Source organism: Oncorhynchus clarkii, chromosome 29, assembly GCF_045791955.1.
Source record: "Oncorhynchus clarkii lewisi isolate Uvic-CL-2024 chromosome 29, UVic_Ocla_1.0, whole genome shotgun sequence".
Lineage (NCBI taxonomy): Eukaryota > Metazoa > Chordata > Actinopteri > Salmoniformes > Salmonidae > Oncorhynchus > Oncorhynchus clarkii.
This window is the reverse complement of record NC_092175.1, coordinates 46177065-46203596: the sequence shown is the minus strand read 5'-3', so window position 1 is coordinate 46203596 and position 26532 is coordinate 46177065. Positions and strand designations below refer to the sequence as shown.

The following is a 26532-nucleotide window of genomic DNA, read 5'->3' as shown; positions in this document are numbered from 1 at the left end:
TGTATTCAGGCTGTAAAGGTGTTTCATGGTTTACCTTGTATTCAGACTGTTAAGGTGTTTCATGTATTCAGACTGTAAAGGTGTTTCATGTATTCAGACTGTAAAGGTGTTTAATGTATTCAGACTGTAAAGGTGTTTCAGACAAGGTACTCTGGCTATGTCTCAAATGGTGCACAATTCCCTAATTGAATTTTTATTGAGACATCACAGGTAGACCTGATTGACAGGGAAGTCCCGCTACTGAGGAATAGGGGGGGGGGCAGAGTTCTGTTAGAATGTGTATGTATTGGTTTTAATGTGAAGGAAGGCTTGAACCAGGTAAACAACAACGTGTTGTGAAACAGGACATACTGGTCGTGTGTATAGAATTTGTATTTAAAATGGAAAACTTTATTTTTGGTACGGTTCAATGGATCCTAAAGCTTACAGCCTTTACAGAGTTATTTAAAATCAGATGGTAGAGATTATATAACGTATTAAAAGACATTGAACTCATGGAGTCATTCCCAACTCTATTCATCACATAGAAACGCTGTACTTGTACACATCTGGGCTGTATTCATCAGTCACAATAGCAACGTTCTGTAACGCAACAACTTCATGTGTTTGTCCGTGTTTTTTTTGTTTTTGTTGTTCGGTGCCTTAGATTAAATCTATTCAGACAAATCTCCAAATTCTATACATTATATTAAACATATTCGGGTATTCCGAAGTCTACATCCAAGCATCAGAGGGAAATTACGGCTCCAACACACCAACATGAAGTTTTTCCTAATATTCAGATGAAGGCATAGTGAGTTGTGATTTTACTGCCCCCTGGAGGGTGTTGTCTGAACAGGAATAAAGACAAGGTTGTTGATTTACTGCCCCCTGGAGGGTGTTGTCTGAACAGGTTTAAAGACAAGGTTGTTGATTTACTGCCCCCTGGAGGGTGTTGTCTGAACAGGTTTAAAGACAAGGTTGGTGATTTACTGCCCCCTGGAGGGTGTTGTCTGAACAGGTATGAAGACAAGGTTGGTGATTTACTGCCCCCTGGAGGGTGTTGTCTGAACAGGTTTAAAGACAAGGTTGGTGATTTACTGCCCCCTGGAGGGAGTTGTCTGAACAGGTTTAAAGACAAGGTTGGTGATTTACTGCCCCCTGGAGGGTGATGTCTGAACAGGTTTAAAGACAAGGTTGGTGATTTACTGCCCCCTGGAGGGTGATGTCTGAACAGATTTAAAGACAAGGTTGGTGATTTACTGCCCCCTGGAGGGTGTTGTCTGAACAGGTATGAAGACAAGGTTGGTGATTTACTGCCCCCTGGAGGGTGTTGTCTGAACAGGTTTAAAGACAAGGTTGGTGATTTACTGCCCCCTGGAGGGTGATGTCTGAACAGATTTAAAGACAAGGTTGGTGATTTACTGCCCCCTGGAGGGTGTTGTCTGAACAGGTTTAAAGACAAGGTTGGTGATTTACTGCCCCCTGGAGGGTGATGTCTGAACAGGTTTAAAGACAAGGTTGGTGATTTACTGCCCCTGGAGGGTGATGTCTGAACAGATTTAAAGACAAGGTTGGTGATTTACTGCCCCCTGGAGGGTGTTGTCTGAACAGGTATGAAGACAAGGTTGGTGATTTACTGCCCCCTGGAGGGTGTTGTCTGAACAGGTATGAAGACAAGGTTGGTGATTTACTGCCCCCTGGAGGGTGATGTCTGAACAGATTTAAAGACAAGGTTGGTGATTTACTGCCCCCTGGAGGGTGTTGTCTGAACAGGAATAAAGGTTGGTGATTTACTGCACCCTGGAGGGTGTTGTCTGAACAGGTTTAAAGACAAGGTTGGTGATTTACTGCCCCCTGGAGGGTGTTGTCTGAACAGGTATGAAGACAAGGTTGGTGATTTACTGCTCCCTGGAGGGTGATGTCTGAACAGATTTAAAGACAAGGTTGGTGATTTACTGCCTCCTGGAGGGTGATGTCTGAACAGATTTAAAGACAAGGTTGGTGATTTACTGCCCCCTGGAGGGTGTTGTCTGAACAGGAATAAAGGTTGGTGATTTACTGCCCCCTGGAGGGTGTTGTCTGAACAGGAATAAAGGTTGGTGATTTACTGCCCCCTGGAGGGTGTTGTCTGAACAGGTTTAAAGACAAGGTTGGTGATTTACTGCCCCCTGGAGGGTGTTGTCTGAACAGGAATAAAGGTTGGTGATTTACTGCCCCCTGGAGGGTGTTGTCTGAACAGGTTTAAAGACAAGGTTGGTGATTTACTGCCCCCTGGAGGGTGTTGTCTGAACAGGTATGAAGACAAGGTTGGTGATTTACTGCCCCCTGGAGGGTGTTGTCTGAACAGGTTTAAAGACAAGGTTGGTGATTTACTGCCCCCTGGAGGGTGATGTCTGAACAGATTTAAAGACAAGGTTGGTGATTTACTGCCCCCTGGAGGGTGTTGTCTGAACAGGTTTAAAGACAAGGTTGGTGATTTACTGCCCCCTGGAGGGTGATGTCTGAACAGATTTAAAGACAAGGTTGGTGATTTACTGCCCCCTGGAGGGTGTTGTCTGAACAGGTATGAAGACAAGGTTGGTGATTTACTGCCCCCTGGAGGGTGATGTCTGAACAGATTTAAAGACAAGGTTGGTGATTTACTGCCCCCTGGAGGGTGTTGTCTGAACAGGAATAAAGGTTGGTGATTTACTGCACCCTGGAGGGTGTTGTCTGAACAGGTTTAAAGACAAGGTTGGTGATTTACTGCCCCCTGGAGGGTGTTGTCTGAACAGGTATGAAGACAAGGTTGGTGATTTACTGCCCCCTGGAGGGTGATGTCTGAACAGATTTAAAGACAAGGTTGGTGATTTACTGCCTCCTGGAGGGTGATGTCTGAACAGATTTAAAGACAAGGTTGGTGATTTACTGCCCCCTGGAGGGTGTTGTCTGAACAGGAATAAAGGTTGGTGATTTACTGCCCCCTGGAGGGTGTTGTCTGAACAGGAATAAAGGTTGGTGATTTACTGCCCCCTGGAGGGTGTTGTCTGAACAGGTTTAAAGGATGGTGACTTACTGCCCCCTGAAGGGTGTTGTCTGAACAGGAATAAAGGTTGGTGATTTACTGCCCCCTGGAGGGTGTTGTCTGAACAGGAATAAAGTTTGGGGATTTACTGCCCCCTAGAGTTATGGAATGTTTCCTCACGAGTATAATTAATTGTCTGATCCCTCGTTGATGATCCGGATGGAATCATGTGATCCTTCATTAACCCATAGGAAGCCCCACCCAGTGGACTACCTCAAAACTGGTGTACGCCCCCAATGGCCCTGGCCAAGGCTAAAACATCTCTATGGTTCCCCTTTGCGAGCTCAGACCCTGCGCTGCAGTGAGAAGGAAGGCGACGTGTGTGTGTGTGTTCAGGTCATGTTTTTTTTTTAACACTGTTGGTCTCAGTCGGGTCGGGATGTTTCAGAAAATGACAAGTACAGCAAGTCTTGAGCATTAACCTTTAGTATCCTGGAGCAATTTGGGTGAAGTTGCCCCTAGATGCTGATCTTGGGTCAGTTTAACATTTCCACCACTAAATGGTTAAGATTAGGATTGAGGAAGAGGAATCTGATCTTAGATCTGTGCCTAGGGGGAAACGTCGCCGAGGCGCTCCTCACTACCAACCATGTTGTTAAACTGCCATGTTTGAAACCCATTGCAAAACAAACAACCATCTGAATACTGAGTTTGGAAAATAACAACCATTATAATCTCAGCCTCTAGATGCTATATCTTAACATGCAAACTGTCCAGAAAGAGATTTAAACACGACATGAAACAGAGAGGTGGAATGCAGACAGATTTTCATTTAAAAACACACCCTATTCCCCATCTTTCTGAGGGGTTAGGATAAGCAGAAGACACATTTCCGATGACTGAAAAAATAAAATGAACTAATTAGTATTTATAAGTATTATATAAGTAAGTATAAGTATATATATAAGTATTATAAGTATTTTCCTGGGGCGGCAGGGTAGCCTAGTGGTCAGAGCGTTGGACTAGTAACCGAAAGGTTGCAAGATTGAATCCCCCGAGCTGACAAGGTAAAAAAATAATCTATAGTTCTGCCCACTGTTCCCCGGTAGGCCGTCATTGTAAATAAGAATTTGTTTTTAACTGACTTGCCTAGTGTTATGGGATTTTTTAATGAATAATGACTAAATGAGGTATACGGCATTATAACTGGCAAGAATTCTAACCCCGTCTTTCTAGTAGTGTAAAATAATGTGTGTTCATTAGTTAGAGGTTATTTGGCATGGACCTAGGTAGAAAGGAATGTATGAGGGTAGAAAGAGAAGGACGAGGGGCAATAACCTGTTGGAACAGACCTGGATGTAAATCTGTGGAGATAAGAGAGGACAGGGAGAGGCACCTCCAGAGCTCTAGTATCTGGGGGAGCCTGGAACTGTCAGCTGAGTGGTTATAAACTGTGGTGAGACTCATGAGAAAACCCCTGTGTTGGTGTGTATGTATGTGCCTAGGTTAGGAGGGTATAAAAGGAATGCATTTGTGTAAACTGCAGACCTCTCACAAATACATCTGGGATCTGATTAATTGTGAGCTGGGAATTCTGTCTGTTTTATTGAAGACCAGAACATTACATCCTCTGGGTATCAATCAGACAGATAAAGATCATAGGAATTTATGAACATCAATTAGAAAATTACTTAACACCTAGGTAAATAATATTTTTTGGTCTCACTATAAAACACTGGTCAAAAGTAGGGCACTATTTTTCATTCCCTATATAGTATATATATACTACTATACTACTTTATATTTAGAAAAACACTTTTAATACTAATAAGTACATTTTATTTTTCAGTCAACGGAATCTATATAGAGACTAGGGTGTCAGAGCCCAGTAGAGACTAGGGTGCCATTTGGGATACAGTAATACAGATAGATGATATGGATAAATGAGGAAATGTTTCTAGCATCTGATCCCATGCTATCAGTTGATATCAGTCTGAGGATGTTGACCCTCAACACGGAGGTTGGAGGTTAGAGGGTAGAGGGGAGGCAAGGCAGGGAAACTGTATGGCAGAGGTGGCATGATTGGTCCTACAGTACATGTGCTGCTTAGAGAGAGAAGTGGAGAGGTGAAAGAGAGAGACAGACAGACAGAGAGAGAGAGACAGGGATCGAGAGAGAGACAGAGAGAGACAGAGAGAGGAGAGACAGAGAGAGAGAGAACGAGACAACGAGAGAGAGAGAGAGAGAGACAACGAGAGAGAGAGAGACAACAAGAGAGAGAGAGAGAGACAACGAGAGAGAGACAAAGAGAGAGAGAGAGACAACGAGAGAGAGAGAGACAACGAGAGAGAGACAACGAGAGAGAGAGAGACAACGAGAGAGAGAGACAACGAGAGAGAGAGACAACGAGAGAGAGAGACAACGAGAGAGAGAGACAACGAGAGAGAGAGAGACAACGAGAGAGACAGAGAGAGATAACGAGAGAGACAGAGAGAGAGGGAGAGACAGAGACAGAGAGACAGAGACAGAGAGAGAGGTGGAGTGGAGACTAGTCAACGTTCCCATGAGTGCTATGTCGGACTACAATGTGCGGGTTGAGTTCTAGCAGACGGACATATACCAAACTGCCAATCAATCAATCAATCAATCAGTGCAGTCCTCTCATTGTCACTGCATCTTCAATCGAGCTCCTCATCGTCTTCACTATCACTCTCCTCCTCCTCTTTGTCCTCCTCTTTGGGAGGTGCGGGGGGCGGCAGGTCCAGTCGGGCCCAGGTCATGGGTTCAGACTTTCTCATAGCTACCTCTATTTTAGCAGCCATCATGTTGACCACACTCTTACTGACGTCGATCACCTGGAGAGAGAGGAGTAGGAAGAGAGAAGAAGAGATGAGAGTAAAGGGCACGTTAGAATGGATTCAAACTGTATGAAAGGAAATCACCCTACATTTGAATAAAGACTTAATATTGGGCTGGAATAAAGTAGGTATAGTATAGACATAGTATAGACATAGTATAGACATAGTATAGACATAGTATAGACATAGTATAGACATAGTATAGACATAGTATAGACATAGCATAGACATAGTATAGACATAGCATAGACATAGTATAGACATAGTATAGACATAGTATAGTATAGACATAGTATAGACATAGTATAGACATAGTATAGACATAGCATAGACATAGTATAGACATAGTATAGTATAGACATAGTATAGTAAAGTATAGACATAGTATAGTATAGACATAGTAAGTATAGTAAAGACATAGTATAGTAAAGACATATTATAGTATAGACATAGTATAGACATAGTATAGACATAGTATAGACATAGTATAGTATAGACATAGTATAGTAAAGTATAGACATAGTATAGTATAGACATAGTAAGTATAGTAAAGACATAGTATAGTAAAGCCATAGTATAGTAAAGACATAGTATAGTAAAGACATATTATAGTATAGACATAGTATAGACATAGTATAGTATAGACATAGTATAGTATAGACATAGTATAGACATAGTATAGTATATACATAGTAAGTATAGTAAAGACATAGTATAGTAAAGCCATAGTATAGTATAGTATATACATAGTAAGTATAGTAAAGACATAGTATAGACATAGTATAGACATAGTATAGTATAGACATAGTAAGTATAGTAAAGACATAGTATAGACATAGTAAGTATAGTAAAGACATAGTATAGTAAAGACAGTATAGTATAGACATAGTCAAGTATAGACATATTATAGTATAGTATAGACATAGTAAGTATAGTAAAGACATAGTATAGACATAGTATAGTAAATACATAGTATAGTATAGACATAGTATAGTATAGACATAGTATAGACATAGTATAGTATAGACATAGTATAGACATAGTATAGTATAGCCATAGTATAGTGTAGACATAGTATAGTATAGACATATTATAGTATAGACATAGTAAGTATAGTAAAGACATAGTATAGACATAGTATAGTATAGACATAGTATAGTATAGACATAGTATAGTATAGACATAGTATAGTATAGACATAGTATAGTATAGACAGTAAGTATAGTATAGACAAAGTAGGTATAGTAAAGACATAGTATAGTCATAGTATAAAAAAAGTATAGTAAAGACATAGTATAGTCATAGTATAGTGTAAGTATAGTATAGACATAGTAAGCATAGTAGAGTATAGACATAGTATAGTGTAGACATAGTAGGTATAGTATAGACATAGTATAGTATAGACATAGTATAGTATAGACATAGTATAGTATAGACATAGTATAGTATAAAAATAGTAAGTATAGTATAGACATAGTAAGCATAGTAGAGTATAGACATAGTATAGTGTAGACATAGTAAGTATAGTTTAGACATAGTATAGACATAGTATAGACATAGTATAGTATAGACATAGTAAGTATAGTAAAGAAATAGTTTGTATAGACAAAGTAAGTATAGTATAGACATAGTAAGTATAGTATAGACATAGTAAGTATAGTATAGACATAGTAAGTATTGTATAGACATAGTAAGTATAGTATAGACATAGTAAGTATAGTATAGACATAGTATAGACATAGCAAGTATAGTATAGACATAGCAAGTATAGTATAGACATAGTATAGACATAGCAAGTATAGTATAGACATAGCAAGTATAGTATAGACGTAGCAAGTATAGTATAGACATAGTAAGTATAGTATAGACATACTATAGACATAGCAAGTATAGTATAGACGTAGCAAGTATAGTATAGACATAGCAAGTATAGTATAGACATAGCAAGTATAGTATAGACATAGTATAGACATAGTAAGTATAGTATAGACGTAGCAAGTATAGTATAGACATAGTAAGTATAGTATAGACATAGTATAGTATAGACATAGCAAGTATAGTATAGACATAGTAAGTATAGTATAGACATAGCAAGTATAGTATAGACATAGCAAGTATAGTATAGACATAGTATAGACATAGTAAGTATAGTATAGACGTAGCAAGTATAGTATAGACATAGTAAGTATAGTATAGACATAGTATAGTATAGACATAGCAAGTATAGTATAGACATAGTAAGTATAGTATAGACATAGTATAGTATAGACATAGCAAGTATAGTATAGACATAGTAAGTATAGTATAGACATAGTATAGACATAGTAAGTATAGTATAGACATAGTATAGTATAGACATAGCAAGTATAGTATAGACATAGCAATAGTATATACGTAATAGCAAGTATAATATAGACGTATAGTACTATGGTAGTAATAGCAAGTATAGTATAGACGTATAGTATTATGGTAGTAATAGTAAGTATAGTATAGACGTATAGTATTCTGGTAGTAATAGTAAGTATAGTATAGATGTATAGTATTATGGTAGTAATAGTAAGTATAGATGTAAAGTATTATAGTAATAATAGTATAGATGTATAGTAGACATTATTATAGCAGTAATAGTAAGTACACTTAATATTAGTGTAGTAATAGTAAGTATAGTATAGACTTACACTACCGTTTAAACGTTTGGGGTCACTTAGAAATGTCCTTGTTTTTGAAAGAAAAAGCTTTTTTTTTGTCCATTAAAATAACATCACATTGATCAGAAATACAGTGTAGACATTGTTAATGGTGTAAATGACTATTGTAGCTGGAAACAGCAGATTTTTTATGGAATATCTACAAAGGCGTACAGGCCAGTTTTATAGCTTCTTTATTATTATAGTATTACAGTAGTAATAGTAAGTGTAGTATGGGCATATAGTATTATAGTAGTAATAGTAAGTGAAGTATAGATTAATAGTAGTAATGCAAGTGTAGTATAGACATAGTATTATAGTAGTAATAGTAAGTGTGGTATAGATGTATAGTATTATAGTAGTAATAGTAACTGTAGTATAGATGTATAGAAGTAATAGTAAGTGTGGTATAGATGTATAGTATTATAGTAGTAATAGTAGGTGTAGTATAGATGTATAGAAGTAATAGTACGTGTGGTATAGATGGATAGTATTATAATAGTAGTAGTAAGTGTAGTATAGATGTATAGTAGTAATAGTAAGTATACTATAGACATAGTATTATTGCAGTAATAGTACGTATGGTATAGACATATAGTTGTTAGTATAGTATATACTTATAGTATTATAATATCAATAGTAAGTGTAGTACAGATGTATAGTAGTAATAGTAAGTGTAGTACAGGCGTAAAGTAGTAATAGTAAGTACAGTATAGACATATAGTATTATAATATCAATAGTAAGTGTAGTACAGATGTATAGTAGTAATAGTACGTGTAGTATAGGCGTATAGTAGTAATAGTAAGTACAGTATAGACCTATAGTAGTAATAGTAAGTGTAGTATAGATGCAGAGTAGTAAGTATAGTATAGACATAGTAAGTATAGTAGACATAGTATTATAGTAGTAATAGCACAGTAGATATAGTATAGACGTATAGTTAAGTATAGCATATACTTATTGTATTATAATAGTAATAGCAAGTTTTGTATAGATGTATATTAGTAATAGTAAATACAGTATAGACAAATAGTATTATAGTAGTAATAGTAAGTATAGTATAGGCATATAGTATTATAATAGTAAGTATAGTATAGACATATAGTAGTAATAGTAAGTATAGTATAGATGTATAGTATTATAGTATTAATAGCACATATAGTAAAGATGCATAGTATTATAATAATAGTAAGTATAGTACAGATGTATAGTATTATAGTAATAGTAAGTATAGTATAGCCATATAGTAGTAAATGTAGTATAGATGTATAGTATTATAGTAGTAGTTGTAGTAGCAGTAAGTGTAGGATAGACGTATAGTATTATAGTAATAGTAAGTATATACATACAGTAGTAATATTACATAAGGTATAGATGTATACTATCATAATAGTAAGTGTAGTATAGATGTATAGTATTATAGTAATAGTAGTAATAAGTGTAGTATAGACGTATGGTAGTAATAGCAAGTATAGTATAGACATATAGTAGTAATAGTAAGTGCAGTATAGATGTATAGTATTGTAGTAGTAATAGCAAGTATAGTATAAACGTATAGTAGTAATAGTAACTATAGTATTGACAGAGTATTATAGTAGCAATAGTAAGTATAGTACAGACATATAGTATTATAGTAATGGTAAGTATAGTATAGACGTATAGTAGTAGTAGTAGTTAGTATAGTATAGATATATAGTAGTATAGTAATAGTAGTAAGTATAGTATAGACGTATAGAGGTAAGTGTAGTATAGACAAATAGTATTATAGTAGTAGTAAGTACAGTATAGTAGTAATAGTAAGTGTAGTATAGACAAATAGTATAGTATTAGTATTAAGTACAGTGTAGTAGTAATAGTAAGTGTAGTATAGACAAATAGTATTATAGTAGTAAGTATAGTATAGTAGTAATAGTAAGTATAGTATAGACCAGCGTTTCCCAAACTCGGTCCTCTGGACCCCGAGGGGAGCACTTTTTGGTTTTTGCCCCAACACTACACAGCTGATTCAAAGCTTGATGATGAGTTGATTACTTGAATCAGCTGTGTAGTGCTAGGAGCAAAAACCAAAACGTGGACACAGGGGTGACCCCAGGACCGAGTTTGGGAAAGCCTGGTATAGATGTATAGTACTATAGTAGTACTCACCCCCCACAAGTTAATCGTCTGCTCAAATTCCTTCTCTCCATCAAAGATAATGTGGATGTTGAGCTGTGGAGGAGAATGGTCTAAATCAGGACCCAACTACAGTGAGAATACAGGGCCCGGTGTGTGTTTCAGGGTGTTACTGTTCCCTCTACATAGCTGATGTCAGGTAGTTGGTTCGACCATTGACCCTGACCCTGTGTGTGTGTATGTCATAGGCGTAATTGCAACGGGGGATGGGGAGGGGGGACATGTCCACCCAATATTCTAACCAGTGTTCTACATGAGCACCACCGAGAGCATACTGTCGGGCTGCATCACAATGTCCTACAGGAGCACCACCGAGAGCATACTTTCAGGCTGCATCACAATGTTCTACATGAGCACCATTGAGAGCATACTTTCAGGCTGTATCAGTGTTCTACAGGAGCACCACTGAGAGCATACTATCAGGCTCCATCAGTGTTCTACAGGAGCACCACCGAGAGAATACTGTCAGGCTGCATCACAGTGTTCTAAAGAAGCACCATCGAGAGCATACGATCAGGCTGCATCACAGTGTTCTACAGGAGCACCATCGAGAGCATACTTTCAGGCTGCATCACGGTGTTCTACAGGAGCACCACTGAGAGCATACTATTAGGCTCCATCACAGTGTTCTATAGGAGCACCATCGAGAGCATACTATCAGGCTGCATCAGTGTTCTACAGGAGCACCATCGAGAGCATACTGTCGGGGTGCATCACAGTGTTCTACAGGAGCACCATCGAGAGCATACTGTCAGGCTGCATCACAGTGTTCTACAGGAACACCATCGAGAGCATACTGTCGGGGTGCATCACAGCCTGGTACGGCAACTGTTTTTGGACTGAAGCTGCAGAGATCGATAAAAAAAAATGGCACTTCTGCAGCCAATATTTTATTCGTCAATCAGCTAAAATCTTAATCATCAATTTAGTGTAGTTTTGAAGAATTAAATGGCCTGGTATGATGGAGCACTGTTCAGTTATACAGTTTAAATACATTATTTTTTAGCTTTTGCCCAAAGTCGACCTTTAAAATAACTGTACAGTGTTTCCAGATTTCTTTGAAATATGACCTATAACTAATTGCAATTCATGAGTTTTATTGACAAATTAATTCATATGAATGCTGTACGGAAATTGTTTGCTCACTGGGAAATGAATTTCCAACTGACAATTGTTAAGAGTTTAGCACTTAAAATACACCTACATAAACCACTCCATCTATATACCCCTCCATCTATACACCACTCAATTTATATACCCCTCCATATACACTACCATTCAAAACCTTTTAGAACACCTACTCATTCAAGGGTTTTTCATTATTTTGACAATTTTCTACATTGTAGAATAATATTCAAGACATCCAAACTATGAAATAACACATATGGAATCATGTAGTAACCATAAAAGTGTTAAACAAATCAAAATATATTTTATATATTTGAGGTTGTTCAAATAGCCACCCTTTGCCTTGATGACAGCTTTGCACACTCTTGGCATTCTCTCAACCAGCTTCATGAGGTAGTCACCTGGAATGCAGTTCAATTAACAGGTGTGCCTTGTTAAAAGTTCATTTGTGGAATTTCTTTCCTTCTTAATGCGTTTGAGCCAATTAGTTGTGTTGTGACAAGGTAGGGGTGGTATACAGAAGATGGCCCTATTTGGTAAAAGACCAAGTCCATATTATGGCAGGAACGGCTCAAATTAGCAAAGAGAAACGACAGTCCATCATTACTTTAAAACATGAAGGTCAGTCAATACGGAACATTTCAAGAACTTTGTAAGTTTCTTCAAGTGCAGTCGCAAAAACCATCAAGCTCTATGATGAAACTGGCTCTCATGAGGACCGCCACAGGAAAGGAGGACCCAGAGTTACCTCTGCTGCAGAGGATAAGTCCATTAGAGTTAACTGGCTCTCATGAGGACTGCCACAGACTCAGAAATTGCAGCCTAACTAAATGCTTCACAGAGTTCAAGTAACAGACACATCTCAACATCAACTGTACAGAGGAGACTGCGTGAATCAGGCGTTCATGGTCAAATTGCTGCAAAGAAAACACTACTAAAGGACACCAATAAGAAGAGGCTTGCTTGGTCCAGGAAACACAAGCAATGGACATTAGACCAGTGGATATTTGTCCTTTGCTCTGGAGTCCAAATTGGAGTCCAAATTTTTGGTTCCAACCCGTTTCTTTGTGAGACGTGGTGTCGGTGAACGGATGATCTCCGCATGTGTGGTTCCCACCGTGAAGCATGGAGGAGGTGGTGTGATGGTGTGGGAGTGCTTTGCTGGTGACGCTGTCTGTGATTTATTTAGAATTCAAGGCACACTTAACCAGCATGGCTACCACAGCATTCTGCAGCGATACGCCATCCCATCTAGTTTGCGCCTAGTGGAACTATCATTTGTTTTTCAACAGGACAATGACCCACCACACCTCCAAGCTGTGTAAGGGCTATCCACAATCATCCGACCTCAACCCAATTGAGATGTTTTGGGATGAGTTGGACCGCAGTGTGAAGGAAAAGCAGCCAACAAGTGCTCAACATTTGTGGGAACTCCTTCAAGACTGTTGGAAAAGCATTCCAGGTGAAGCTGGTTAAGAAAATGCCAAGAGTGTGCAAAGCTGTCATCAAGACAAAGATTGGCTATTTGGAGAATCTCAAATATAAAATATATTTTGATTTGTTTAACACTTTTTTGGTTACTACATGATTCCATATGTGTTATTTCAGGGTTTTGATGTCTTCACTATTATTCTACAATGTAGAAAATAGTAAAAAATAAAGACAAACTATGAATGAGTAGGTGTTGTAAACCTTTAGACCGGTAGTATAGTCCTCTTTCCCTACCTTTAAATACCCCTCTATATAGCCCTCAATGTGTGTGTGTGTGTGTTTAAATATTAGTGTGCGGTCCAGAAGTCCCCACAAGAATAGTAAACAAACAAACAAAAATGACAAACTGTGAACATTTTGTTAGTCGCCACAGGGTCAAATTATACTTCTAGGGGCCTTAGGGTTAAGGTTAGAATTACGGGTTAGGAGCTAGGCTTAGTTTTTTAGGGTTAGGTTTTGGGAACAGGATTTTGTATGGGACTGAATTGTGTGTCCCCACAATGTTAGTTATACAAGACTGTGTGTCTCACCGTGCAGCTGTTTCCCTCTACGTAACTGACGTCTGGCAGAGAGTTCTTAGCGTAGATGGAGATGATCACCTGACTTCCTGTCTGATGCCAGTCAAACCTGCACGGGACCACCGTCTTACCCTAAGCACACACAAACACACACAGGGTCAGCCTCACATACAACACACACACAGGGTCAGACTCTCACACAGAAAGACACTCACACAGAAAGGGTCACACACACAGACAGACAGTTCCAACAATCCAACTGTATTCCAACCCACTGTATTCCATATTCCAACCCCTGTATTCCAACCCCCTGTATTCCAACCCCCTGTAATCCAACCCCCAGTATTCCATATCCAACCCCCTGTATTCCATATCCAACCCCCTGTATTCCAACCCCCTGTATTCCATGTATCTGTCCAGTGTGTTTCTGAAACAGATGGAGACAGACACTCAAGAGTGTGTCCCAATAATCTAGGTTCAACCAAAGTGTGCACTAGTTCACTTCCCTTCATGGATTTGAAAGGAAATGACCGGAATATGGAAAGTGCTTCTAGCCAATGCCTTCCATCAGACCGATGGTTTTAAATGTGTGGGGAGTGGTGAACGAGGCACAGAAAGGAGAGATTGTTGGAACTCAACCTCTAGCATGCTCTCTGAACAGACCCCCCCCCGACCCCGAACCCACCGACCCCGAACCCACCGACCCACCAACCACGAACCCACAGACCCCGAACCCCACCGACCCCGAACCCACAGACCCCGAACCCCACCGACCCCGAACCCACAGACCCACCGACCCCGAACCCACCGTGTCTTTCTTTCTCCAGAGGTGGTTGCCACGGCTACAGCCCTCCTGTGAGAGGAACGTGTTGAAGTCTGACGTTTTCTTCTTGCAACAGCTCCAGTACTTCATACTGGGAACACACACACACACACACACACAAAACACACACACACACACACACACACACACACACACACACACACACACACACACGCACGCACGCACACACACGCACAAAACACACAGCGACACACACACACAGACACACACAACGACACACACACAAACAAACACGGATTCAAGCACAACACACACACACATACACAGGATTAACTAACTCCAAATCTGAAGGGAAAAAGCAGTCAGGAATATGTTATTGGCATCTTTGTAGCTTTAAGGGATTTGCAGTGTCATTAGCTAGTCATTAACAAGCAAGCACAGCTATTCATTAGCTGGCAAGCACAGCTAGTCATTAGCTAGGAAACACAGCTAGTCATTAGCTAGTAACCACAGCTAGTCATTAGCTACTCATTAGCTAGCAAGCACAGCTATTCATTAGCTGGCAAGCACAGCTAGTCATTAGCTAGGAAACACAGCTAGTCATTAGCTAGTAACCACAGCTAGTCATTAGCTAGTAAGCACAGGTTGTCATTAGCTACTCATTAGCTAGCAAGCACAGCTAGTCATTGGCTAGTCATTAGCTGCTAGTCATTAGCTAGATACCACAGCTAGTCATTAGCTAGTAAGCACAGGTTGTCATTAGCTACTCATTAGCTAGCAAGCACAGCTAGTCATTACCTAGTCATTAGCTAGCAAGCGCAGCTAGTCATTAGCTAGTCATTAGCTAGCAAGCACAGCTAGTCATTAGCTAGCAAGCACAGCTAGTCATTATCTACATTTAGTCATTGGCTAGTAAGAATAGCTAGTCATTAGCTTACAATCACAGTAGTCATTGGATAGCGAGTTATTAGCGAGCAAGGACAACTAGTCATTAGCTAGCAAGCACATCTAGCCATTAGCTAGCAAGCACATCTAGCCATTAGCTAGCAAGCACATCTAGCCATTAGCTAGCAAGCACATCTAGCCATTAGCTACATTTAGTCATTAGCTAGTAAGAATAGCTAGTCATTAGCTTACAATCACAGTAGTCATTAGATAGCTAGTTATTAGTGAGCAAGCACATCTAGCCATTAGCTAGCAAGCACATCTAGCCATTAGCTAGCAAGCACATCTAGCCATTAGCTAGCAAGCATAGCTGTAGACAGAAGATGATGTACTCTTTGTGGCGTGTGTCAGTTGTATACGTACCCTTCATGGAAGATGGGTACTCCAGCGTGGAAGAGACACAGTTGGTCATTGCTGGCAGGGCCCTCAAAGCTTCGGGCACAGCCTCCATTCTTACACAGTGTCCCTACCTTCACCACATCATCATCCTCATCTAGAGAACAGACAAAAACTAGTTACTGTCCTGTCCTGATGTAATGAAGACTGGTTACTGTTATGTCCTGATGTAATGAAGACTAGTTACTGTCATGTTCTGTACTGAGGTAATGAAGACTAGTTACTGTCATGTTCTGTACTGATGTAATGAAGACTAGTTACTGTCATGTTCTGTCCTGATGTAATGAAGACTAGTTACTGTCATGTCCTGATGTAATGAAGACTAGTTACTGTCATGTTCTGTACTGAGGTAATGAAGACTAGTTACTGTCATGTTCTGTACTGATGTAATGAAGACTAGTTATTGTCATGTTATGTCCTGATGTAATGAAGACTAGTTACTGTCCTGAGGTAATGAAGACTAGTTACTGTCATGTTCTGTCCTGATGTAATGAAGACTAGTTACTGTCCTGAGGTAATGAAGACTAGTTACTGTCATGTTCTGTCCTGAGGTAATGAAGACTAGTTACTGTCCTGAGGTAATGAAGACTAGTTACTGTCATGTTCTGTCCTGATGTAATGAAGACTAGTTACTATCATGTCCTGTCCTGAGGTAATGAAGACTAGTTACTGTCATGTTCTGTACTGAGGTAATGAAGACTAGTTACTGTCATGTCCCGTACTGAGGTAATGAAGACTAGTTACTGTCATGTTCTGTCCTGAGGTAATGAAGACTAGTTACTGTCATGTCCTGTACTGAGGTAATGAAGACTGGTTACTGTCATGTCCTGTCCTGAGGTAATGAAGACTGGTTACTGTCATGTCCTGTACTGAGGTAATGAAGACTAGTTACTATCATGTCCTGTACTGAGGTAATGAAGACTAGTTACTATCATGTCCTGTACTGAGGTAATGAAGACTAGTTACTGTCATGTTCTGTACTGAGGTAATGAAGACTAGTTACTATCATGTCCTGTCCTGAGGTAATGAAGACTAGTTACTGTCATGTCCTGTACTGAGGTAATGAAGACTAGTTACTGTCATGTCCTGTCCTGAGGTAATGAAGACTAGTTACTGTCATGTCCTGTACTGAGGTAATGAAGACTAGTTACTGTCATGTCCTGTCCTGAGGTAATGAAGACTGGTTACTGTCATGTCCTGCCCTGAGGTAATGAAGACTAGTTACTATCATGTCCTGTCCTGAGGTAATGAAGACTAGTTACTGTCATGTCCTGTACTGAGGTAATGAAGACTAGTTACTGTCATGTTCTGTCCTGAGGTAATGAAGACTAGTTACTGTCATGTCCTGTCCTGAGGTAATGAAGACTGGTTACTGTCATGTCCTGCCCTGAGGTAATGAAGACTAGTTACTATCATGTCCTGTCCTGAGGTAATGAAGACTAGTTACTATCATGTCCTGTCCTGAGGTAATGAAGACTAGTTACTGTCATGTCCTGAGGTAATGAAGACTAGTTACTATCATGTCCTGCCCTGAGGTAATGAAGACTAGTTACTGTCATGTCCTGTCCTGAGGTAATGAAGACTAGTTACTGTCATGTCCTGTCCTGAGGTAATGAAGACTAGTTACTGTCATGTCCTGTCCTGAGGTAATGAAGACTAGTTACTATCATGTCCTGCCCTGAGGTAATGAAGACTAGTTACTATCATGTCCTGCCCTGAGGTAATGAAGACTAGTTACTGTCATGTTCTGTACTGAGGTAATGAAGACTAGTTACTATCATGTCCTGCCCTGAGGTAATGAAGACTAGTTACTGTCATGTCCTGTCCTGAGGTAATGAAGACTAGTTACTATCATGTCCTGCCCTGAGGTAATGAAGACTAGTTACTATCATGTCCTGCCCTGAGGTAATGAAGACTAGTTACTGTCATGTCCTGTCCTGAGGTAATGAAGACTAGTTACTGTCATGTCCTTCCCTGAGGTAATGAAGACTAGTTACTATCATGTCCTGCCCTGAGGTAATGAAGACTAGTTACTGTCATGTCCTGTCCTGAGGTAATGAAGACTAGTTACTATCATGTCCTGTCCTGAGGTAATGAAGACTAGTTACTATCATGTCCTGCCCTGAGGTAATGAAGACTAGTTACTGTCATGTCCTGTACTGAGGTAATGAAGACTAGTTACTATCATGTCCTGTCCTGAGGTTATCTCTGAGGCGAGGAGAAGATGAGAGGAAAAGCGAGGAGAAGGAGAGGATGCTGAAATGAGAAAGGAGGAGGGGTTGTGTCCCTACTTGTCTTGTCAGTAAGATTGTCCTCAGACAGCTTCAGTTTCTCCAGAGCCTGTCTCAGAGAGGGAGAAATCTTCTGCTGTAGTCTGACCACTGGCTCATCTGGACTGGAAACAACAACATAAACATCAACAAACAATAACAACAAACATCAACAATAACAACTAAGAGAAGCAATGTGACTACATAATGAATGTCCCGATGTCACCGCAAAATAAAACACTAGGAGGGCTTTGAAGAGCCTGACATCTAACCCCTGAACTACCTGGGTCTGCGTATGGACTCCAGGGGTTTGGGAGCAGAGATGGTGAACTCTAACCCCTGAACTACCTGGGTCTGCGTATGGACTCCAGGGGTTTGGACGCAGAGATGGTGAACTCTAACCCCTGAACTACCTGGGTCTGCGTATGGACTCCAGGGGTTTGGACGCAGAGATGGTGAACTCTAACCCCTGAACTACCTGGGTCTGCGTATGGACTCCAGGGGTTTGGGAGCAGAGATGGTGAACTCTAACCCCTGACCTACCTGGGTCTGCGTATGGACTCCAGGGGTTTGGGAGCAGAGATGGTGAACTCTAACCCCTGACCTACCTGGGTCTGCGTATGGACTCCAGGGGTTTGGACGCAGAGATGGTGAACTATAACCCCTGAACTACCTGGGTCTGCGTATGGACTCCAGGGGTTTGGGAGCAGAGATGGTGAACTCTAACCCCTGACCTACCTGGGTCTGCGTATGGACTCCAGGGGTTTGGACGCAGAGATGGTGAACTCTAACCCCTGACCTACCTGGGTCTGCGTCTGGACTCCAGGGGTTTGGACGCAGAGATGGTGAACTCTAACCCCTGACCTACCTGGGTCTGCGTATGGACTCCAGGGGTTTGGATGCAGAGATGGTGAACTCTAACCCCTGACCTACCTGGGTCTGCGTATGGACTCCAGGGGTTTGGACGCAGAGATGGTGAACTCTAACCCCTGAACTACCTGGGTCTGCGTATGGACTCCAGGGGTTTGGGAGCAGAGATGGTGAACTCTAACCCCTGAACTACCTGGGTCTGCGTATGGACTCCAGGGGTTTGGGAGCAGAGATGGTGAACTCTAACCCCTGACCTACCTGGGTCTGCGTATGGACTCCAGGGGTTTGGGAGCAGAGATGGTGAACTCTAACCCCTGACCTACCTGGGTCTGCGTATGGACTCCAGGGGTTTGGGAGCAGAGATGGTGAACTCTAACCCCTGAACTACCTGGGTCTGCGTATGGACTCCAGGGGTTTGGGAGCAGAGATGGTGAACTCTAACCCCTGAACTACCTGGGTCTGCGTATGGACTCCAGGGGTTTGGGAGCAGAGATGGTGAACTCTAACCCCTGAACTACCTGGGTCTGCGTATGGACTCCAGGGGTTTGGGAGCAGAGATGGTGAACTCTAACCCCTGACCTACCTGGGTCTGCGTATGGACTCCAGGGGTTTGGGAGCAGAGATGGTGAACTCTAACCTCTGACCTACCTGGGTCTGCGTATGGACTCCAGGGGTTTGGGAGCAGAGATGGTGAACTCTAACCCCTGACCTACCTGGGTCTGCGTATGGACTCCAGGGGTTTGGGAGCAGAGATGGTGAACTCTAACCCCTGACCTACCTGGGTCTGCGTATGGACTCCAGGGGTTTGGGAGCAGAGATGGTGAACTCTAACCCCTGACCTACCTGGGTCTGCGTATGGACTCCAGGGGTTTGGGAGCAGAGATGGTGAACTCTAACCCCTGACCTACCTGGGTCTGCGTATGGACTCCAGGGGTTTGTGAGCAGAGATGGTGAACTCTAACCCCTGACCTACCTGGGTCTGCGTATGGACTCCAGGGGTTTGGGAGCAGAGATGGTGAACTCTAACCCCTGACCTACCTGGGTCTGCGTATGGACTCCAGGGGTTTGGGAGCAGAGATGGTGAACTCGCTGAACTTTGGTTTGAGGTCCTCAGCTCTCTCCTTGTCTTCCGATGATGTCACGTCTGGTTTCACAGGCTCAGGAGGCTTCTCCTGGTTGTGGGGACCTTTGGTGCAGCCCTGCACACACACACACACACACACACACAGTATAGTTACTACCTAACCCTAAAACCCTGACAAACACAGCAGTAAACTAACCCTCGTGTAAAACAGTGTGCTGGCTTAGCATATAGTCTCCCTGAACCTGCCTCTGACTGGGCTTCAGGTGAACAAGGGTCCCTGTACCTCACTCTCATGACAGCCCGTTTGACAACCTACAAAATAAAATAGATCCTATTGGACCATTGGCAACATTTCAAGCTAGCTGTGGAGTGAGACTATGGTAAGCTCTGATCTCCGTTACATCCAGACATAGCCCATCCCTCTGTCAAATGCAGTGCCCTTCATAAGGAATTAGGTAGGTTGAAAATATTTCAGTGTTCAAAAAATAAATAAAAACATCTGGATATCAGGAGAGTCATTTTTGGGTGTCAACTTCCTTGCTTGCGCGACGAGAGAGCGAGAGAGAGAGAGCGAGAGAGAGAGAGCGAGAGAGAGAGAGAGAGAGAGAGAGCGCGTGCCCTCTGCTTGTGGGTGAGAGGCTAGAGAGGAGCAGGGGCCGGCGTGTGACACAGTCTGTGGCAGGGATGGAGAGAGAGAGAGAGAAAGTAGCCGAACCGACGGGCTAGTTAGAAAAGTCACTGCCATAGGTTATCCGTCATACCATCTGGTAGTGCCTGTCATGACTGCATCAAATCGTTGTAAAGAAGGTAGCTGGCTACAAAGCTAGTTAGCTAGCTACACAGCTAGCTAGCCAGGCTACACAGCTAGCTAGCCAGGCTACACAGCTAGCTAGCTAGCTAGCTAGCTACACAGCTAGCTAGCAAGGCTAATCGAGGCTATGTTGCTGCACTGCCCTTGTCAACAACAACTCCATTCATATGAAACAGTAGACTACCTGTCGGTTGACCATGTCACCCTACTCATTTAGCTCATTTAACTCCATCATTATTATGCCATGTTTAACTGGTTAGAAAACTCCCTCTTTATTAGATCAACACATGGAACCTCTTGACTGTAGTGGTGCTGACTGTAGTGGTGCTGACTGTAGTGGCGCTGACTGTAGACTGTAGTGGTGTAGACTGTAGTGGTGCTGACTGTAGACTGTAGTGGTGTAGACTGTAGTGGTGCTGACTGTAGACTGTAGTGGTGCTGACTGTAGTGGTGTTGACTGTAGACTGTAGTGTAGACTGTAGTGGTGCTGACTGTAGAGGTGCTGACTGTAGACTGTAGTGGTGCTGACTGTAGACTGTAGTGGTGCTGACTGTAGTGGTGCTGACTGTAGTGGTGTAGACTGTAGTGGTGCTGACTGTAGTGGTGCTGACTGTAGTGGTGCTGACTGTAGTGGTGCTGACTGTAGACTGTAGTGGTGCTGACTGTAGTGGTGCTGACTGTAGCGGTGTAGACTGTAGTGGTGTAGACTGTAGTGGTGTAGACTGTAGTGGTGCTGACTATAGTGGTGCTGACTGTAGTGGTGCTGACTGTAGTGGTGCTGACTGTAGTGGTGCTGACTGTAGTGGTGCTGACTGTAGTGGTGCTGACTGTAGTGGTGCTGACTGTAGTGATGCTGACTGTAGACTGTAGTGGTGCTGACTGTAGTGGTGCTGACTGTAGTGGTGCTGACTGTAGTGGTGCTGACTGTAGTGGTGCTGACTGTAGTGGTGTAGACTGTAGTGGTGCTGACTGTAGTGGTGCTGACTGTAGTGGTGCTGACTGTAGTGGTGCTGACTGTAGTGGTGCTGACTGTAGACTGTAGTGGTGCTGACTGTAGTGGTGCTGACTGTAGTGGTGCTGACTGTAGTGATGCTGACTGTAGTGGTGCTGACTGTAGTGGTGTAGACTGTAGTGGTGCTGACTGTAGTGGTGCTGACTGTAGTGGTGCTGACTGTAGTGGTGCTGACTGTAGTGGTGTAGACTGTAGTGGTGCTGACTGTAGTGGTGCTGACTGTAGTGGTGCTGACTGTAGTGGTGCTGACTGTAGTGGTGCTGACTGTAGTGGTGCTGACTGTAGACTGTAGTGGTGCTGACTGTAGTGGTGCTGACTGTAGTGGTGCTGACTGTAGTGATGCTGACTGTAGACTGTAGTGGTGCTGACTGTAGTGGTGCTGACTGTAGTGGTGCTGACTGTAGTGGTGCTGACTGTAGTGGTGCTGACTGTAGTGGTGCTGACTGTAGTGGTGCTGACTGTAGTGGTGCTGACTGTAGTGGTGCTGACTGTAGTGGTGCTGACTGTAGCGGTGCTGACTGTAGCGGTGCTGACTGTAGCGGTGTAGACTGTAGCGGTGTAGACTGTAGCGGTGTAGACTGTAGCGGTGTTGACTGTAGTGGTGTTGACTGTAGTGGTGTTGACTGTAGTGGTGCTGACTGTAGACTGTGCTGGTGTAGACTGTAGTGGTGCTTTGATACACATGGCTATGTAGCAATGTCAACATAGATAATGTAATGACATTACAAACACCACTTACTGCTGGGATAACCTGGTAGCCATTCTGTCGTCGTTGTCATGACAACAAAAATGTTAACTTACAGCAATGCTGAGGAAGTCAGAGAAGTCTGTGGTTCTCCTCTTACAGCACGACCAACCCTGGAGAGGAGACAGACAGAAGGTTGTCAGAGAAAGACTAGCCCTGGAGAGGAGACAGACAGGAGGTTGTCCGAGAGAGAGACCAGCCCTGGAGAGGAGGCAGACAGAAGGTTGTCAGAGAGAGAGACCAGCCCTGGAGAGGAGGCAGACAGAAGGTTGTCAGAGAGAGATCAGCCCTGGAGAGACAGACAGAAGGTTGTCAGAGAGAGACCAACCCTGAAGAGACAGACAGGAGGTTGTCAGAGAGAGACCAGCCATGGAGAGGAGACAGACAGGAGGTTGTCAGAGAGAGACCAACCCTGAAGAGGAGACAGGGGGTTGTCAGAGAGAAACCAACCCTGGAGAGGACACAGAAAGAAAGTTGTCAGAGAGAGACCAGCCCTGAATAGACAGACAGGAGGTTTTCAGAGAGAGACCAGCCCTGGAGAGGAGACAGGAGGTTGTCAGAGAGAGAGAGTGAGTATGCGTGTATTCCTTTTACCTTCAGTGCATCATGGAACACAGGAACTCCAGGGTGGTGGGTACAGGCATCTAATGAGGGAGACAGAGAGGGAGGGAGACAGAGAGAGAGCGAGACAGAGAGGGAGACAGAGACAGAGAGGGAGACAGAGAGAGAGGGAGACAGAGAGAGAGGGAGAGAGACAGAGGGAGACAGAGAGAGAGGGAGACAGAGAGAGAGGGAGACAGAGCGAGAGGGAGACAGAGCGAGAGCCTCATTACTTCCTTATTTCATTTGCACACGCTGTATACAGATTTTCTATTGTGTTATTGACTGTACGTTTGTTTATTCCATGTGTAACTCTGTGATGTTGTTTTTGTCGCACTGCTTTGCTTTATCTTGGCCAGGTCGCAGTTGGAAATCAGAACTTGTTCTCAACTGACTTACCTGGTTAAATAAAGGTGAAATAAAAAAAACAACATGAAAACGGTAGGCTCTCCCTCCCTCAGTTATACACATCAACAACAACAAGATCAACAACTAATGCTAGCCAGAGCAAGATGAGCTAAAATCTAACGAAGGAACTTTAGATGAACCCTCTCAAACAGTTTCAGCTAGTTGGCTGTCAGAATTGCACTGATAAAGAATGGGGAAGCACCCAAGCTAACTGGCTAAAGCTGGCTAGCCAACTACTTCCAGACACAAATGAGAAAACACCTCACTGACCATTTTACTTGCCGTAGCAGAGCTGGTTATCTAGAGCGTTCATAACTAACCGTACTTTTTTTTGCCTACGTTTACTGTGCTATTCAGCCGGAGTTAAGGCATTTGTAAATTCATCAGTTATTCTGCACTCTGGCACACTCAGACGAGAGATTCCAGACCGAATTTACAAATGCAAGAGATATGCTAACTGGGTAACTTAACAGCCGTTCAACTTCTTGCTAGCTAACCAAATGATAACTGCATCTCTAGTTGTGTAACGTTATAGCCCCCGGAAGGAAAACAATAGGACAGGGGAAAGTCACGGTGACTCATTCACTCCTCCAATGGCATGACATCCTTCTAGCAGTTAGCTAGCTAACGCTGAATTTTTCCCTACACGTATGGAATTTACTTTTCTTTTGTAATTTTTTTTTTCTCTCCTAGTCCAGTTGGTGGCGACAACAAAGCTAGAGTGTAGTTCGACATAAAAAGAAGAAGAGTCACGCGTCATCACGTAGAGTCAGCACGACGTATTCTAATCTTATTTTTGAATATTCGATGAGGGTTGTTGACGTCAGCCGCACGTAATTCAACATATAGATGCTATGCTTACTAGCCTCAACTATGAATATGTGTAGCCATCTGCCGATATAAAGTGTTTGTTTTTAAATCAAACTTGCCGGGGTGTCACTTGTCCTACTTAAATCCGAACACTAGTAACAATTTAAGCATTAAGAAACTTTCATTCGATAAAATACAACCTCACGTAGCGAATAAGCCCTACATACAACAATTCCTGGTTTGGGTGGACGAAATGGGCCACATGCTGGAGGGAGACATATTTCGGCCGCATCTCTTCCTCGATACGTGGTTTTGAATCCGTACAGTAACGTTAGTGCTTTGAAAACTGCATCGAAGTGTCGGCGCTTCGCGATCAAATCACCCCGTCACTAATGAAACGATAGTCCCCTAAACGGGTATTCACATTTAATAAAGAGAGTACTTGTTAACGTCGCTAGCAACAGTAGCTACTAGAAACCTAGGAGGTAGTAGCTAACGTTAGCTACTGTACTGTAACGCTGCTAGCTAAAAATCAAAACATTCACATGAGCCAAATACAACAGGTGTAGACTACATTTAAATACTTACATAGGAGCCCTTCCCACTGATTCAGAGTTTAAAAATACATATGAACAAATTCAAATAGCAAGAAGAGGAATAAACTACAGGGTGTAATTTACAGGGGGACAGATCAATGGGCAGGGTAAAATGACTAGGCATCACGTTTGATATTGTTCAACGTGTTAGCTAGTTGTAATAGTACAGATGAATAAATGCTTTTATCACCAAACTGAGCATGTTGCTTTATGTAGTTTCAAGTTAACGCTAGGCTAACGTTGGCTAGCTTACCCTCAGGGTTGTTGTCCGCCTCAAAACGTTGACCACATCCTTTGTTGTAACACAGAAGCGACATTGGTACTAACAACAAGTTACATCAAACCACACTGTAAACGGATAAACCGATGAATTAAAGATGTTGAGGATAAAAGATGTGCTGGAACTAGTATCCTGACAACTTATCCGTGCATCCGTTCTCCGATACTTCCGGAAATGACCGATGTGACTCGGGAAACATCGACGACAACGACCGCTTCGTTCAATGTCAAGAAATCTTGGCGGTGCGCTTCTTTCTGATCAAGTGACAGTATTGAAGAAAGTAGCCTGTCATTCTGTCCGTTTAATGTTAAACCATTTTGGCAGTTACACTCTGACAATAAAATGCTCGTGAACTATTCTCAGCTTTAAATTACCAAATAAAGAAACAGCAACGTGGGTATGTGCAATGGGGGAAAAAATCATCAAAATAGGCTCGCAAACCATATACGACTAGTACAATAGTCTTATATGGTTTGCGAGCCTACTAAGCATTGCTAGCGAGTGCCTCAAATGGGGAATAATCATCAGAACATTTACATCATAATTCTTCCTACTACTGATACACTATTTATACAAAAGTATGAGGACACCACTTCACATTAGTGGATTCTGCTATTTCAGCCACACCCGTTGCTGGCAGATTGTATACAATCGAAACACACAGCCATGCAATCTCCATAGACAAACATTGTCAGTAGAATGGCCTTACTGAAGAGCTCAGTGACTTTCAGAGTGGCACCGTCATAGGATGCCACCTTTCCAACAAGTCATTTCATCACGTCTGCCCTGCTAGAGCTGCCCTACAGTCAACTGTAAGTGCTGTGATTGTGAATGTCTAGGCACAACAATGTTTCAGCCCTTAAAGTCGTCGGCCACACAAGCTCACAGAACAGGACAACGCATAGTGCGTAAAAATCATCTGTCCTTTGTTGCAACACTAAATACTGAGTACCAAACTACCCTTGGAAGCAACATCAGCACAATAACTGTTTGTTGGGAGATTCATGAAATGGGCTTCCATGGCTGAGCAGCCGCACACAAGGCTAAGATCACCATGTGCAATGCCAAGCGTCATCTGGA

At 42.2% G+C, this 26532-nt stretch overlaps 1 protein-coding gene and 1 long non-coding RNA gene across 2 annotated transcripts; one reads left to right on the top strand and one right to left on the bottom strand.

Annotated features, from left to right (window-relative positions):
- Positions 1–888: 888 nt before the first annotated feature.
- Positions 889–3116, top strand: LOC139388373 (uncharacterized). Its single transcript, XR_011629276.1, has 6 exons — positions 889–1067; positions 1230–1445; positions 1553–1871; positions 1980–2450; positions 2505–2769; positions 2878–3116. It is a non-coding gene; the product is annotated as an uncharacterized lncRNA (long non-coding RNA).
- A 338-nt stretch (positions 3117–3454) lies between these two features.
- LOC139388372 (cysteine and histidine-rich domain (CHORD) containing 1b) lies at positions 3455–25658 on the bottom strand. The gene is made up of 10 exons (XM_071134989.1): positions 25426–25658; positions 23353–23402; positions 22815–22871; positions 20145–20305; positions 18258–18361; positions 15934–16063; positions 14650–14755; positions 13854–13973; positions 10678–10740; positions 3455–5841 (listed from the first exon to the last, which is right to left on the bottom strand). Exons 1-10 carry the CDS (start codon positions 25487–25489, stop codon positions 5665–5667), a joined length of 1032 nt encoding a protein of 343 aa, XP_070991090.1. The 5' UTR covers positions 25490–25658; the 3' UTR covers positions 3455–5664.
- Between the last annotated feature and the right edge of the window lie 874 nt (positions 25659–26532).

Bases quoted from the DNA above. Each gene is read 5' to 3' on its own strand.
- LOC139388372 (XM_071134989.1), bottom strand. From the start codon at position 25,489: ATGTCGCTTCTGTGTTACAACAAAGGATGTGGTCAACGTTTTGAGGCG. The intron at 18,362-20,144 runs GTAGGTCAGGGG...TGTTGTTTCCAG, and splicing joins GAGTCCATACGCAGACCCAG to TCCAGATGAGCCAGTGGTCA. The intron at 13,974-14,649 runs GTGGGTTCGGGG...GTGTGTGCTTAG, and splicing joins TCTGGAGAAAGAAAGACACG to GGTAAGACGGTGGTCCCGTG.